The sequence below is a fragment of the Zosterops lateralis genome, assembly GCF_965231275.1.
Source record: "Zosterops lateralis genome assembly, chromosome: 3".
NCBI lineage: Eukaryota > Metazoa > Chordata > Aves > Passeriformes > Zosteropidae > Zosterops > Zosterops lateralis.
Genome location: NC_139764.1, coordinates 20,862,446 through 20,879,130, shown reverse-complemented (window position 1 = coordinate 20,879,130; position 16,685 = coordinate 20,862,446). Strand labels below are relative to the sequence as shown.

Here is a 16,685-nt window from a genome sequence, read left to right as displayed (position 1 = left end):
TATTGCTTCTGTTTTAATGCCAGATCTGTAGAATTCTGGAGGGTGAAATGCTTGAACCTCCCTCTGGGACTGAAATAAAGATGTCTTTAGCAGCAGAGTAGCCTATGGGTAAGTACAGTTGTGCTTTTTAAAACTCGGTGTTTATCTAGGATTTTGGTCTGGGTTCACAAGGGTCTTGTGAGAAGTGCTTTAAGCCAAGGTGTCTTAAATATTACGTGAAATACTTGCTGTTACTATGTTTTGTGAAAGGCAATTACTCATCATTCCCAACCCTAGTGCTTGTTTACTTCTGACTCCCTAAGAATTCTGCTGCCCCACTGTGTAATAGTGTTAGAGATCTTCAACTGGGTTTGGACCATTTTAGTTTAGATGGTGAAGTTTCAAGATGTTCTTCCCCAGCATCCCATAAGTCCCCCAGCCCTGGGAATCAACCCTCCCTAGGTGAGAGATGATCCAGACTTGCTCCCAATGTCCATCTCACTGGGGTTCATGCCTGCACATGGGCCTAAAGCTGTCCTGGGACAGCCCGGGCAGGCAATCAGGTGTCCCTTCCCTTCCAGGCACTTGGTGTCCCTTCCCTGGAGTCTTTAATTTGGCTTGCCTGCTGTTGTGCCCCTCTGGTCCCCTGGACTTGCAGAGATGGACTTTGATGGGCTGGTGCCTCTCCTGTGATGACCCTGAGAGCATCCCAACAGGGTATTACTTGGGCTTCCTCCTTCCAATGTCTGCCTGTGTTCCTTTGTGGGTGTGCAGAGGAGCTTTTATCCTTAACCCAACACAAGTAGTTTAAAAGCTGAATGCTGGAAGCCCTGGTGCTTGGTGAGAGCTCCCATGTAATTTCCTTTTGTCCCCTCAGCTTCCTGTGGGAGATGGTGTGCTTTGCAGCAGTTGAGACTCTGTTGAGCAAGAAATGTGAAACAAAGCATCAGAGGTTGGAGTGGAGATAAGGGAGAGCGAGAGGATAAAGAGCAGCTTGATGGCTGAAAAATCTGCTAATCCATTGTGGTGCTTCCAGCTTTTTCCTGTGACCTCAGGAAGCAGGATTGCTGTGGGGAAAGTTCAGGTGCTAGAAACTATCATGCTGCACTCAGCAAGTACAAGAGCAGTCACAGCCTTTGTGTAACTGTCCAAGCATTGCTCTTCCATGCCCTGCAAGAAACTTGCTGTTTCCTGACACTGCAGTACTTGCACCTGAGACAAACCAGCAGATCACTAATGTGGAGTGAAACTTCTGTGCAAATCACTCTGTGCATGCTGTGTTTTTGAGCCTGTGTGTTGTACTTTGAATGTGATAACTCTTAGTGGATTTCAATGGTTGTCTTTGGCTTTGAATTCTGTAGTCTAGACTTGGTTTTCCTATCAATTTTATTCCCCATCCTGTGGGCAAAGCTTCTGTGAGGATTTTTTTTTTTTATCATGCATGAAAGAAAAAGCTCTGTTTCCATGTGGTTGTGATCAAAATTACCTTGTCCTGCTTATGCAAGAGCAAATTTAGGGAAGTGTCATCTTCCAGCCCAGGCTGAGTACAGTGTGTACAAACACCTGCATTCCTAGCTGATGGGAAGGGTTTACTTAAGCATGATGCACCAGAGGAGAAAGTGTGCAAAGGTCTCGTGCATTTTAAATCAGTTTAATGTCCAGTGGGATCAAACCCACAAAAATCATTTGGCTTAAGTACAGGATTACTGCAGAATATGATAGTCAATTTGAGGTTGTGCTGGTGCCTTAAATGAAATTTTCCTCCTTCACTCCTGAATTTCTTCTCATTTTCACCCTGAATGTATACCTGGATTTGTGGGTAACAGCACTATCTCTGAAGTCACTTGTTCCTATGGTTTATTGCTGCCTTAGGTTTGTTGTATTTTATGACCCCTGTTCAGTCTTTATGAAACCAGACCCAAGTTTGGTGCATTTCAAAAAGCTGCGAAAAATGGTAGTTAGGAATTGAAAATTGTTCACTTGTGTCTTGTAAAGATTATCAAGTTCTGTGTATAGGTATCTCATCTCATGTTTTTATTGTTCATAATTCTTGGTGAAGGATTTCTCAATCAATTTAACCTAAAATGTGGGGATTAGATTTTTGAATGCTTCTTGGAGCAGGAGAAATGTCCAGAGGGGAGGAGGGTTCAACCCTGTGACGTGTGAAATACCAAAGAGGCAGCCTGGAGGATGTCTCTGCTGCCAAGTAATAAACTTCAGAGAGAAAGGAAGAGGGAATGTAAGCAAACCCAAACCTCAGGGAATGCTGAGCTCTGGGACTGGCAATTAATAAACCAGAGAAGATGAATGAACCATGCTACGAAGAAGTCCAGGATTTCTGTACACTTGACCTCAAGAAACCTATAGTGAAGGAAGTGAATGCTTGGCCACAGGCTGGAAAGAGAAACAGCAGCAGCTCTGGAGTTTCTTTTTCTTGCCCACATGAGTCTGTTTGCCCCTCCTTACTGTACCTGACAGGCACTCTGCTGGAACATCCTCAGTGTCTGGATTATGGGCCACCTTTCCAGCCCCCTTTGCCCTTGGAGTTCTGCTCTGCCCATGAAAACTTTGGCTGCTGTGACCAGGAGAGAGAAAACAGCATTGCAGCAAAATACTGGGACATCATGGATTACATGGATCCCCAGGGGCATACACTGCGTGGAACATACATCAAAGATATCCTGTGTCAGGTAGGGAAGAAAAATAGTATCTGTATCCTACACTTTGGGCTGGTTTGAGGGTCAGTTGTGGTTCTGACAGCTGTGCTATGTGAAGGGATGTGTGGGAGCAGGGGAAGGGTGGCCTGGCAGGGAAATGGCATTTAATCCTCAGCAGGCATTTTGCAAAGTGTTTTGTGTAAGGTGCATCTCTGGAATCTGGGAATGTATAGTGACATTTGCTAGCAATAAGGGTTTATGGAAACATTGCCTGGTGAGGATGATGATTTTCCCATAATGAAGGAGAGAATTACAGATCAGTATTTACCTCTTGCAGCTGCAAGATGCTGGATTACAAATTTTACAGAATCAAATGATAGGAGAATTACAGGCAGAGTGCTTGGCTCTCTGGACTGCAGGGAGAATGTTTTTTGGTTGTGTTCCTGCTGAGGATGCTCCAAATGCTGCGCTTGTCAAACTAAAACAAAATTTTACAGGCAGTGGTTTCACACAGCTGCTGCAAGGTCCCGAGGCTGCAGTCACAGTGTTTTCATCAGTGCTATCTCCCCACTGCCCACCTGGCTCATGGAACCTGTGCAGGAAGGAAAGACCAAAGGCACTTTTCTGCCTGAGCTCCCCTGCATCCCTGGAATCAGAGGGCAGGACCCACCTGCCTTTTTAGCAACTGTTAGTCATGCCAGGCTGCACTCGCTGCATGCTGAAACACAAAGCAGCCAAAAGGTACATTTAGTCTTTCTAAAACTGTACAAAACTCTTGAATTGGTATTTCCTGAGCTCTAAAATGTTATCTCTGTACCAAAATCTTTTCACTCTTTTTGGATGTTGGCAAGATTGTGGCATCCCCTTGGAGTGGGGGATACACCTTTTCAGCACCAGGGCTGAAAAACGTAGGAGCAGCGTTCTCTGTCCTTTTACAGATGGTAAACCAGCAGAAGATGTGCTATAGATTCTAGCAGAAAAACTGGTGTTGATGTTCTAAGGGTTTTTCTACATGATTCAGGTAAAAAAAAAAACCAAAAACAACCCACTATAAAATTACTGTTGTTTCTTTGATTCCTCATTCTGCAGGGCATAATGCAATTTTGCATTTGTTTTAAGTATATTTTGTTGAAAAAAAAAAAAAACCAAACCACCCTTATTTTTTCACAGATTTTCAAAGTTATAAGCCATTACTCTTTTTCCTGTTTTTTAAAGTAAGATTGCTGTTGAATCTTAGAGAAGGAGTTGTGACTGTGATATGTGTTGCTGTCCCTGGTCACATTGGTAACAACTACAGAAATGAGACTGGGTTCTCTACCAGGTATTATTTGTCTGCTGAATTAGTGAAAAGAGCAAAGATCTACCAAATGGTTTTGCTTTAGTGAAGTCACTTTGCTGGATCAAGTTGCTTCTGAATTCACATGGAAGAAATGGAATTCCTTTCTGCCACCTCCACAGCATCCTCATAGTTTGGAACAAAATAATTTTTAAGAAAGTGGTGTAGGTGCTTATTGATAAACCTGAATAGTAGCTGCTCTAATTTAGCAAAGACAGCATTATTTCACATTTTTGGAGAGATCAGAACAGTAGCCACGTGTGGTAACAAAGCAGCTCATTCAGTCAGGTGCTCCTTCAGTGCCAAAACCCAGTAAAAGCCAGATAAAGCTTCCTGGTGTGGTGTTGAGGGGGTTGCTGAGCATTACCTAGAGGAAGCTGGGTTTGGCAACTGCAGAAGTTTCACTGGCCCTGCAGAGCCCAAGGAGGAGGCCATGGAGTTCACCTCACCCTGGCAGTGCAGCTCTGTGTTCCTTAATGGTCAGAGGATTAAACAGGGATGTGGGATGTGTTCTGGGTCATGGATTTCCTGATGGCACTCTAAACCAGATACATTTCTCTCAAAAACTCAAAAAACCCTCCAAAAAAAAAAAAACCAAAAAAAAACTTTAAAAAAAAAACCCCAACAACAAAAACTAAAAAAGAACAAAACAAAACAAAACCAAAACAAAACAAAAAAAACCCACAGAAAAAACGCAACCAAAAAACCCCCAAACCCTAACAGGTTAGAAGAGGCATGTAACGCAATTTGTCTCTGCTGTTAGAGCTCAGTCTGCAATCTGGCAGGATCTGGGATCAAAAAGGCCAATTAAGCCTTGTTCAAGCTGATTGAAAGCCATAGGATGGGAGCTAGTGCAGGGAGAGCACCAGACTTTTAAAACCAGATTTAATTGAGGCCTGATTTGATTGCTGAATGCACACTCTTAAGAGAAAGTAACAAAACAAAAGTATCAATATGATCTTAGCAATTTTTGGTTTTATAAAGTGATGAGATTAATTTTCCTGCATGCTTGAGTGCAGACAACCAACAGTGACTGCAAGGCCACCTAATCCTGCTACTGTAATCGTTTTTCTCTGTCCCTGTCCAACCCCCAATATCAACACAGGCTGGGAACTGAGAGCAGCCCTGCCAAGAGAGACTTGGGAGTGCTGGTGGGTCAGAGGCTGGACATGAGCCAGCAATGTGAGCTTGCAGCTGAGAAAGCCAAACATGTCCTGGGCTGTATCCAAAGGATTGTGGCCAGCAGGTCAAGGGAAGGGATTCTGTCCCTCTGCTCCACTTTCAGGAGGTCCCACCTTCAGTGCTGGAACCAGCCTCTGGGGTCCCCAGCACAGGACACAGACCTGTTGGAGAGTCCAGAGAAGGCCACCAAGATGATCAGAGCGATGGAGCATCTCTCCTATGAGGACAGACTGAGAGAATTGGGAGTGTTCAGCCTAGGAAAGAAAAGGCTTTGGGCTGACCTAATTGCAGCCTTTCAGAACCTGAAGGGAGCCTACAAGAAAGATGGATAGAGACCATTTACAAAGACAAGGGGGAAAGGTTTAGATTAGATATCATAAAGAGGGTGGCGAGGAACTGGCACAGGTTGCCCAGAGAAGCTGTGGATGCCCCATCCCTGGAAGTGTTCAAGGCCAGGATAGATGAAGCTCTGAGCAACCTGGTCTGGTGGAAGGTGTCCCTGCCCATGGCAGGAGGGTGGGAACTGGATGGTCTTTAAGGTCCCTTTCCAACCCAAGCCAGTATATGATCCTATGATTCTTTCCACTGGCAGAACCTGCACATTCCCAGTCATCCTGGTTCAGGTGTGTGACTGGCCTGCTGTGAAACTACCAGAGTCAGGTGGGCTCAAGATCACAGAGAAAACCAAAATGGATTGAAAAGACTGGGGAATAAGGTTGTCTTCTCTCTCCATCTTGTACTCTTGTCTTCTAAAGAGCAGTAACAGCCTTAACTCTGTTATAGAATTAACATTTGCCCTAAGAGTTTTGTACTGTAGAAGAGGATGTTTCACTACAGTACTAGACACTTATTTTATCTATCATGTGTGCACCTGCCCTGTCCCCTGCTAAGAAAAAAGCTTGTTCTTATCTTTTTTTTTTTTTTTTTTTTTTTTTTTTTTTTTTTTTTTTAAGGAGTTTCCTGGAGCTTGAGGAACCAGCTGCAAATCACAACGGTGGGCAGGTGCTCTTTGGTGTCCATAGCTATTTGTATATATTCACAGGGGATGGAGGGAAAGCTGCAGACCCTTTTGGAAAAATTAGGAATGCTCAGAACAAGTAAGTAGGAGGGCAGGTGAAAGTTTTGAGCTTGTTCACCCAGACAAAAGATTTGGAAAGGAGAAAATGTGGAAGAATAGAGTAAGAGTGCTTCCTAAAAATGCTCATGCATCTGCAAGTCTGTCCAAAAGCAGTATTTCAAAAATGAAAATCTGACATGTTGAAAGCCAAGTTGTTTAGAGAAAAGAGAGTTTTCTGGCTTAAGGAGGTTGCAAGACATACCAGCCACTGTTTTTTTCCTTTTAGACAGATAACTTTTCCTTTGAAAATTGGCAAGGAGAAGAAGGGAATTTTTGTGTTTTCAGATGGCTCTCATGCTGTGATTTCTTTTTCTGCCTTCTCTTTAGGAGCACTTTGTTGGGGAAAGTGTTGAGGATTGATGTGGGTGGAAGAAGCCCTGATGGAAAGTCTTACTGCATCCCTCCTGATAATCCCAAAGCCCACCTGGAGGTTTATGCCTATGGGGTCAGGAATATGTGGTGCTGTGCAGTGGACAGAGAAGACCCTTTCACAAAAAAGGGAGGAGGGAGGATATTCTGTGGGGATATCAGGCAGAACAGGTTTGAGGAAATTGACCTCATTGTTAAAGGAGGGAACTATGGCTGGAGAGCAAAGGAGGGGTTTAAATGGTATGCCACACAGCTTTGCCACAGTTCCACCATGGGTAAGGAGAAGATTATTATATGTGTGTATTTAGTGGACTATAGTGCTGTTTTTCCAATGAAGCTTAATAATCCGGTGTTGTATATTAAATGGAGTTTGTTTGCTTCTTAAGAGCAGAAATCCCTTTTTCCCAGCCCTGCTGTGTTGGTATGAAATGATACTCTGCTTATCCAGGGAATTCCCTGCCACACACTGCACCAGATAAGGTGTTTAAATTCAGATCCTGTGTCTTTTGTGGACAACTTTCCCAGTGAAGGTAGGAAGGCAACGGATTTGATTTAAGTAGAAAGTGACACTGTGTTTTCTTCAGAATTTCTGAGCCATGACTGTGGCTAAGGACAGAGAACTAGGCTGATATTGAGACCCCAAAACAAACCCTGTGGCAGATGCAGTGTGTGCCAGCCAGCAAAGTGCTGCAGTAGAATGCTCAGAAGCTGTGCTCTGGGTCTGACTGGGGTGGGTGTGATGGACAAAACTCAATTGCTGCCTTCAAAAAACAGAATTTAGTGGTCTTTGTAAAGCTCTTGGCAAAGCATGGTAGAAGATCTGAGTATTACTATAATGTTCCTTAAGCTTTTGGGGGAAAACACCTGATCTCAAGGTCATACAGATGTTCCTGGAACATTTGGATGAGCAGACAAGTGCAGAGTATGTGTTATAATGCAGGGGAAAAGTTGAGGACAAGAATAAAATTCTGTGGAATCTGATAATTCAATATGAGAAAGGAAGAATTCAATTTTAACATTGCCAAAGGCAGAGTCTTTATTTTATAAGTCTCATGACATAAAATGTAAGAGCACACTCATTTATGTTCTGTGTTGTGTCAGTGAACCCATGAAGATGTTGAGCTCACTTGCAATTTTGATATTTTTCCCTTCTCTAAAAATACTGGAACTGGTAAAGATGATCCCTGCTAAAATGATTGGTTCAGTCACAAATAACACTTGCTGCAGGCTGATGCCTTCCTGCATTGCTTCTTAATGCAGAGAATCTTGGTTTTATGGAAGCTCATCATGACTAAGCCTTGCTAAGCAACTACACGGAGAGATCCTTAAAGCCCCTGGGTCTGTTCTGTCCCAGAGTAAGCTGCTGAATTACCACTGAAATTTTGCTAAGCACTTTGTTAAACTGTATTGGTCCTTCTAATAGTTTTTGTACCTGTCAGCATCATTTAGCAACTGCTTTTTGATGCTCTCTGAAAGGAAGTTTTTTCATTCTGTATTTCTGTGTGTTTGGCAGACGATATTCTGCCAAGACTTGGGTATGGCTGCAGCATGGGCAAGTCAGTTACTGGAGGCTTTGTCTACAGGAGATGTGAATCACCCAACTTGAATGGCCTTTGTGTTTTTGGTGATTTCATGAGCAGGTGAGACTGATTGTTCCCTCTGCAGCTCCCATTCTGTACCCACATTTGCCTTGTCTGGGCAAATAAGTATATTGGAGCATTCCAAAACTTTTTGGGCCAGAGTAAATGAGAAACTTGGATGTAGACTAAGTCCTGTGTTTGACTTTTACAATGGCATTTTTGTTGGAATCTAAACTTCCTCCATTTCAGAATCCTTAGGATAAATTTGCTTTTGTTCAGATCTGTTTCTCCAAAATCCAGCCAACAGTCACAGTCTTCACTGACTGCCTTTTTGTTTTGTTTCAGTAATGCATGATTTTGACAGGAAGTAATTTGGATGATGGAGACATAAAACACAGGGTTTTATTTTCATCTAGTCAACTTATGGCTTTACAGGAAGATGAGAAGACAAATAAGTGGAAGAAGCAGGATATCTGCATTGGCAGCACAGCAGCTTGTGCTTTCCCTGGAATGATCAGTTCCTACAGCAAATTCATCATCTCATTTGCTGAGGATGAAGCAGGTAGGTATTGTGCTGGCCACACCTTCAATGGTAACTGTACAGTCTGTTCTCTACTGTAAGGAACATGTGGAAAATTCTGTTGCTCCTGAGGTGTGCCTGGAGAGCAGGCAGGGCAGAAAGGTTTGTGGCACACTCAGCATGGCAGGTGGGGTTGATCTGTGGCTCAGGGAGGTCTCCTGCCCTGTGAGGCTGTTGCAGATCATGTTGATGGGGAGTTCAGGAGACAGAACCTCATTTCAGGAAAGTGAAACATTCCTTTTGTTGGTTTTTTTGTGCTCTTTCACTAATCAAAAACCATATCAATGCAGTTTGCTTTTTCATTGTACCACCTCATCCTTGCTTGAGTTCTTAGAGCTTCTCTGAATTTCTCCTGCTTTTTTAGCATAAATTCCTCAGTCTTATTCATGACAACAGCACCTCACACTGTGGATCATAGACCAGGACTTTATTTGGAGGATCAGGAAAGCCACTCATTTCAAAATTTAATGTAAAGGCCTCAGCCCATAGGACACTACTAGAGGTCACAAGGACCAGGTGAACACTTTGCTCTTCTACAGGCTCCTGACAGAGCTGTGTAATACAAAAAGCAGCTGTAAGTCTTTGGAGAGCACAGGTGTGCTTTAGTACTTCACCATTCAGCAGAAAAGAGATTTGCTTGCCATGAAAAGATCCTAGATTGTCTGCCTAGCATAGTCTGTCAGAGCTGCATGGAGATGCAGGCTTTGCTGTGAAATATGTACAATTTTTAACTGCTCTAGCAACATGTGGAGCAAGTGAATGTTACATGTCCCTTCTCCTGGCAGCCTTTTAGAAACCAACATGATGTTATGTAGTTTGAAAGACAACAACAGCTTTGCCTCTTGCAACATACTCTAATTTCCCTTTTCACTGGATATTGTTCTAGTGGGTGCTGAAGAGAAGGCACAAGGAGCATTTGTCTTCCACAGCTACCACACAGAAATGAGAAGCTTCTGTCTCCCACTGATTAGCCAATGTAGCTCTTGCTGAATTTTTTCCTTTTTGGTATGACTATGAAATGGAAAATAGATTTCTTGTGTGGTCTTCCCCTCTATTTGTAGTTTCTGGCTGCTTCTTGGGTGCAAACAAGTTTTAAAAAATACGTATTTATACAGAGGAAAAGCAACCTTTTAGAGAGCCATGGAGGTGAGGTAATGAAGGTGCTGCTCAGGCTCTGTGCCTGAATGAGATCTTCTGGTTCTGTGTGGAACCCTGCTGCAGCCAGGAGGTCATTTGGTGTTTCTGGGAGCCCACCTGCACAGGGCAGGCTGAGAACAAAGCCATTTCTTGGACATATAAGGTATGGCTGAGGGGGTAACTGAAGGGGTTTCCTTTTCTGACCACGTGAATTACTGAAAAGCCAGGAATGAGGGAAATGGAGAACTGGGATCCAGCTTGAACACTTGAATCTAAGACAAATTTTCTTTTTTCACTTCCATTTAGGCGAACTGTATTTTATGTCTACTTCTTATCCCAGTGCCTATGCACCATATGGATTGCTCTACAAGCTCATTGATCCTGCAAGGTTTGTAGTTAAGGATGGATTTCCATGCCAAAGTCTTCTGTAATCACCATACACTCCCCAGCTATCACAGCAAAAGAATGCCAAGTACTACTGATACACAGTATCCCTGACATCTGCATCCAGTCCTTGGGTTTTGTTCACACACTGTACCTCTGGTGCAACTTTAATCAGTTTGAGTGAATTTTTTCCTCACTCATCATATCTGTGCACAGAGAAATAGGAAATAGAATTCAAATTCCCTGAAGATCTGGGAGAGTTAAGGACTAAAAGAAAGTTTTCTTGGTTGCATATCTGAATTACAGCAAAGCAATGTTCTAAAAATGACAGTCCATATCCTTTAGGGTCATTACATCAAATATCTATGATGCACTTTAATATAAATAAAAAACAAATGGCACTGCACAGTTTTCTTCACAAAGATGAGAGAAACCTGGTGGTTCATGCAGTGCTCAAATAATGACTGGAGCCTGAACTTGAGTTTTTCCAAGCAAAATGTTTTTCCCCATTAAGCAGTTATCCCTGTTAAAGTCTGTTTTTACAACAACAAGCACACTTATGTATTTTTTTTTTGCATTTTTTTTTGCCTCCATAGCTTTTGGATTTTGCTAAAAACCATTAAATGAGTTTCAAATCACTCTGTAAAGTAGATACAGTAGAAATGTGTGTGTGCTGTTGCAGAGACCTTGAACACTAGCAAAATGAAGAAAACAAGTTATGTTTTCTTGAGAAGTTAGATCCAAAGCTAGGTAGTTAACTCAAGCTGTGTACCAAGATGATGAATCTTTTACTGCTAGAGGACATTTCTGCCTTTAACAGCTTGTCATCTGCCAGGAAGTACATTAACCGTGGCTGACCAAAATGTAATATTTTCAACTAAAAATATATATTTTTGTGAGCTTGCATAAACATCAAGAGCTTGAGCAGAGTCTATTTATCAAAACAAATCTTTGTTGTTTCTCTGCCACTCCCCAATGTGCCATGGAGACCCTGTGCTTTTGAAGCTTCGTGTCCACCACTTCTAGAGCAGGAGCAGGCACTTACTCCCCTGGCTCTTAGGAATGTTTTCCTGCGTTTTCCAGTTCCCCTTATTTGCCTTAGCCCAGATGGGGCCGTGTCAGCTCTGCCCGGGTCTGTTTGCCCTTTGCGGGCGTGCCCAGGCTGTGCAGAGCTCCTCGGAGCCTGAGCAGCCTCTGCAGCACAGTCCTGACACCTGCAGCTCCTGTGGTGACTCTGCTCTCCTCATGAACCTTTCTTCTTTGCATTTCACTGCTGCTTGTAGAGTTTTTTCCTGGGGATAGCTGCCATCTCTGCTGGGCACAGTCCAAGGCAGCGAATCCAGCGTTCCCTGCCTCCTGCCCGTATGGGAGGAAGTGCTCTGGCACGGATAGCAAGCCGCACAAACTCCTGCTTCCAAAACATTGCCAGGTGTTATAAATGCAACGACAAAAATCGGATTAACAAAGAAACAATTTATTATTAAAACAATCCCAATCACCGATAAAGAGAGAAAACCACAAATAGGATTTGCAGCGCAGCGCTGGGTGGATGAGGAGTCCATACTCTAAGGTACAGATTTCCCAAATCCACACTGAGCGGATCACAGCTCGGGGTTTTATAGGGGTTTTCGTGTCCCGAGGCGAAACAGGTGCCGGGGATAGTCCAGTAAACAGTCCAAATAATTTTCAGATGGGCTTCCCGGATTTGTCAGACTCTGCAGACCGTATTCCGGGAAGGTCCTTTCACAGGTGGATGGAGCTCGCGGCCCATGGTTATTTCAATGTGTATTCCTCGGCGGAGAATTCTCTTTTCGTTCCGAGAGGAATTTCTCTGTCTGGGTATGATGCCGATTCTTATCTGGGTTGGCTATTGTCTTTGTTTCTCCTGATGGCTCTTGTCCTGTTCTTTGTCCCAGGACTGGGGGACGGCAGAATCCTTGCTTGGAGGAAAGTTTTCTACAGACTGTACCTTTTCACATTTTATATTAACACCAATCTGACATATATTTCTATATTCTTTTATCACAATTTTTTACCCAATGCCACATTTATCACACCAGGGCCACTGTCATGTGCCTGATGGCAACTCAAACTCCCCGAGGGATCTGCCAGGAAAGCTGATGGCAGCAGTGCCGTTTGTCCCCACTTTGGCTTGCCTCTCCGGCAGTACTCCTGGAGACAGCAGGGTGGCACCAAATTCCTTCTGTCCTGAGCAGAGAGAAAGCGAGTGAGACTGTAATTTTAAAATCAGAGAGAGGAGAGATGGAGAGAAAAAAAAAAAACCACAACCCACCCGAAATCCCCACAAGCAGTGCCTGCCGCCTTGCTTTAGTAAACTTTTTCAAAAAATTGAAATGGTGCAGAGGAAGGACTTGGCTTCTGCCACTGTCTGAAGGAGAATGCTAACACAAGAAAACATGATGGCTTAGGTCATGCTTTGCTTTGCTTGGTGCTGCCAAACACACCTCATTGGAAGCACCTGCTCTTATCTGTCCTACAGCAGTTCCCTTGGGTAACAGAGGACACAGGTGTGTTGTGCTCCTTTGTACCTCCCCTCCTGTCACTTAACGTGCAACATCTTTACCTCAGGGGAAATGGGTTTTGGTTTGGTGCTTTTGTACCGTGGGAAGTTGTCAGGGAACAGCAGGAGAGGAACACAGACACGTTTCTTTGCAGTTGTGCCTCCCTCCCTCTGCCTGTTCCTTTCCTTTCTCACTCCTCTTGCTGCAGTACTGTTGTATCCAAAGAAAATCCCAGTGAAGGTCACATTCACCAGCTGCTGTTGGGACAGGGATTTTATGGCTTGCCAGCCCTGTGTCAGCCTCTTGAATTCCACCTGTGCTTGAATTCCACTCCAGGTGCCTAAAGTGCTTTCATGCCTCTTCCACCAGAGGCAAATGACAACGGGGAATTGGTTTGTGCCTATGGAATAAATAAGCTTCCCTAACAATCTCTCAGATGTCTGCATCTGGCTTTCTATTTTCCAAGGAGAGCTCCACCAGGGAAGTGTAAATACAAGCCTGTTCCAGTGAGAACAAAGAGCAAGTGGATACCATTTGTTCCACGTGCAAGAAAGTTGTCAGGCTTTGATTTTAATGAGAAGCAAAACCTAAACTTACAGGCATGGGATTGAAACCTTCAGCAGTCTTAACAACTAAAGCACTGAGCAGAAGCAACCCTGAAGTTTGGTTATCACATTTAATGTGTGCTTCTGCTGTCTACTTGATGCTGTGCCTTTGCTTAATCCCAGTCCCTGATTATTTTTTTCCCTAAGTTTTGCTAAGTAATAGTGTAAATGGGCATTGAAATGGAACTGATGACTCTGATTCAGACATTGGATGAGGTCTGGGAAATTCTGAGGGCCTGTCCCCTGGCTCTGAGACAAGTTCCTTAAATCAAATAATCCCTTCTCTGTACATCTGGGTGGAGTCAATCTTTCTTTTTCCAAGCTGTGTTCTGTCTTAAAGTCCCATGCAGCTGGGGCAGGAGTTACATTTTGAGTAGAACCCGGCGTTTAGCAAGTTGATATTATCTTGTCTGGGATTTCCAGATATTACTGTACTATGAACAATTCGTATTGTTAAGTCTGCTAGAGAAGTGTGCAAGGTTTTATCTCATTCTGTCTGGAAGTAATTTTCCTTAAATACACATTCATAATTTCTAAAAGCAATAACTTTATTTCCAAGAAAAACAAGGGTCTTTTGATGGAAGAAGAGTGGTTTATAGTGTGTATTTCTTCTTTCATAATTTCAGCTGTTTTTCTTGACTGTAGCTTCAATAAGTGTTTCTATCAGTCATATCTCTGAATTAGCCTTTTGCCTCAAAGCAGGAATGCTGAACCCTGTTAATTACTTTCCTCAGAGACTGTCCTTGAGCTGCTAAATGAACCTTCAATAACCATGCCTCAAAAAAAAATCTTCTACCTTTGCTGCAGCCACTGCAAGAGTTTCTTCTAAGAAAGCAAAAAAGACCCTATCCACCAAAATAAAAAGCATCAACAGCAAAAATATGTCCACCTGGTAAAGAGAGAGAGAGAGAGAGTCAAAGCTGAGGCTAAACCTCCCAAGGGAAAGAAGATTGGACACAACTCCAGAACTGCACCAGCACCACCTTTGCAAAAAAAAGAAGAGCTCCCACCTAGCCAGAACCAAGGAGGTTCTTCCAAAGAAAGTAGCACTAACTAAGGGAAAAGTGGAGAAGAGGAGGAAGAAGCAGCTTTTGAAGCTCAGTGATGTCCCAGAAAAAGCAAGTAGCCTATAAAATGGTGAAACAAAAGTGTTGAATAGTGACCAAATAAAAGAGATTTTGGATGACTTGTTATGGAGTGCTCCCAGGTGTGCCCTTAGTAATGACAGTGTTCGCAGTCTCTACATATGTTCTATTAAATGTATTAAACTTTAACAGCACCAGCTTCCAAATCCTGCTGTGACTGTGATGTCCTTTTCTGACACAAGTGGTTACGAGAGCCTGTGATGGACATTCTCTGTTAAGATTTGGCTGTGTCTAATAAATCCAAGTGCTTCTAAATTTCAGGACTTTAATCTTCTATTGAAGAATATGGAATAAACATGTCAATTACCCCACCTTTTTTTTTTTTCTCTCTCTTTTTTTTTTTTTTTTTTGTCCTTTAGTTGAAATACAGGAAAAAGTGTGTTTCAAGAGTAATTGCCTTTCAGACAATGAAATTAGATTTTATTTTTGAAGGAGGACCACTAAGATGCTCAGAGGGCTAAAACATGTCTCCTATGAGAGAACTGGGGTTGTTCAGCCTGGAAAAGAGAAGGCTCCAGGGAAATCTTATAGCAGCCTTCTAGTCCCTGAAGGAGGCCCACAAGAAAGGTGGAGATGGACTTTTTACAAGAGCAGGTAGTGACAGGACAAGGGGGAATGGCTTGTCTGAACTGACAGAGAGGAGGTTTAGATTAAATATTAGGGAGAAATTCTTCACTGTGAGGGCAGTGAGGCACTGGCACAGGTTGCCCAGAGAAGCTGTGGATGCCCCATCCCTGGAAGTGTTCAAAGCCAGGCTGGATGGGGCTTTGAGCATCCTGCTCTAGTGGAAGGTGTCCCTGCCCATGGCAGGAGGGTTGGAACAGGATGATCTTTGAAGTCCCCTCCAGCTCAAGTTATTCTATGAATACTTATTCAAGGTACGGATCACCTGCAGCTTCCATAGGATCCAGTACAGGCAGGAAATGTTCAGCAAATCTGAGACACCAACACAATCAAAGCACCAGAAGATAAGCATCTCCCCGTCCCCCCGCATCCCCCCCAAAACCTGGCGGTAAAAGGTGAGTTAGAACCATCCTGCGGCTCCAGATCCCACGCGGTGGAAGCGGCGCCCTAACAAGTCCCGTCGTTCAGATCCAGGGAATGATTTATTGGGTAAGCGGAGCCGGGACCGCCCTGGCGCTCCTGCCCCGGAGGCGCCGAGCCCATTGGCTCCGACGCTGCGTTCGCCTCCCACCGCCGCCCTCTGGAGGCGCCGGGCCGGCCTGCAAAAGGCAACGACCCCCGCTCCTCCCGGAACCCCGGGCTGGCTCAGGGAAGAAGCAATAATAATAATAATTTTTAAAAAAAATCAGGAAAAGCTCGGAAGGCCCCAGCGAGGATCGAACTCGCGACCCCTGGTTTACAAGACCAGTGCTCTAACCACTGAGCTATGGAGCCACCTATCAGTTCCAGCCCTGCCGACGGCTCCTGTCCCTGCGCTCCGCCCGGGCTGTGCCGCCTCAGCGCCCCGGGCGGGCCCGGGACAGCCCCTGGAGCCTCTGCGGGCGCCGCACCTGCAGCACGGCCGAGGCTGGGCTGAGCGGGGCCTCCCGAGGTCCTCCAGGGAACAAGCTTCCCTTGGCGGGGGACGGGATGCAGGTCCTGGCCCAGCCCGAGGGTGACGGGGCCCTGCCCGGCTCTGTGAGGGGCGGGCGGACCTGCCGCGGGGTGGGGGGGGGGGAAAGGGGGGGGGGGGGACGGGCCTTGGGGAGGAGAGTTTCCCTGGCAGAGGGGAGGATTGCTCCCAGGAGGGATTCCCGCTCCTCCTGGGCATCCCCCAGGCTGTCAGGGAGGGAGCAGCCGCTGTCTGGATTGAGGTTTTGGGAGGTGAGGCTGCACAAGGCCCCGTTTTGTGCGGAGTGGGGAGAGACTCGCTTTAGCTCAGTGCTGTAATTCTCCTCAGCTTCTGTGAAATCACTGTTGCACAAAAACTGTTTTATCTCTCGTAGAAAAACCACACATCTCATACCCAACAGCAAGACAGGCAGCGTGGAGCCTCCTCCATTTCTTGATTTTTACTGAGCAAGGAAGCATTTGAAAGCATTTGAAAGCATTTGAGGATTTTCTCCTTTCCTTTGCAGAAAAAAGCCAG

At 44.5% G+C, this 16,685-nt stretch overlaps 1 protein-coding gene across 1 annotated transcript; it reads left to right on the top strand.

Annotated features, from left to right (window-relative positions):
- Positions 1-104: 104 nt before the first annotated feature.
- On the top strand, positions 105-14,581 carry HHIPL2 (HHIP like 2; the record flags this gene model as incomplete). Its single annotated transcript, XM_083856207.1, is given in 14 exon segments — positions 105-108; positions 2,251-2,691; positions 3,852-3,957; positions 6,108-6,251; positions 6,599-6,915; positions 8,154-8,280; positions 8,637-8,782; positions 10,244-10,325; positions 13,310-13,386; positions 14,183-14,226; positions 14,228-14,308; positions 14,310-14,342; positions 14,344-14,436; positions 14,438-14,581. Coding segments are annotated over 14 exon segments (1,839 nt in total).
- Positions 14,582-16,685: the final 2,104 nt, after the last annotated feature.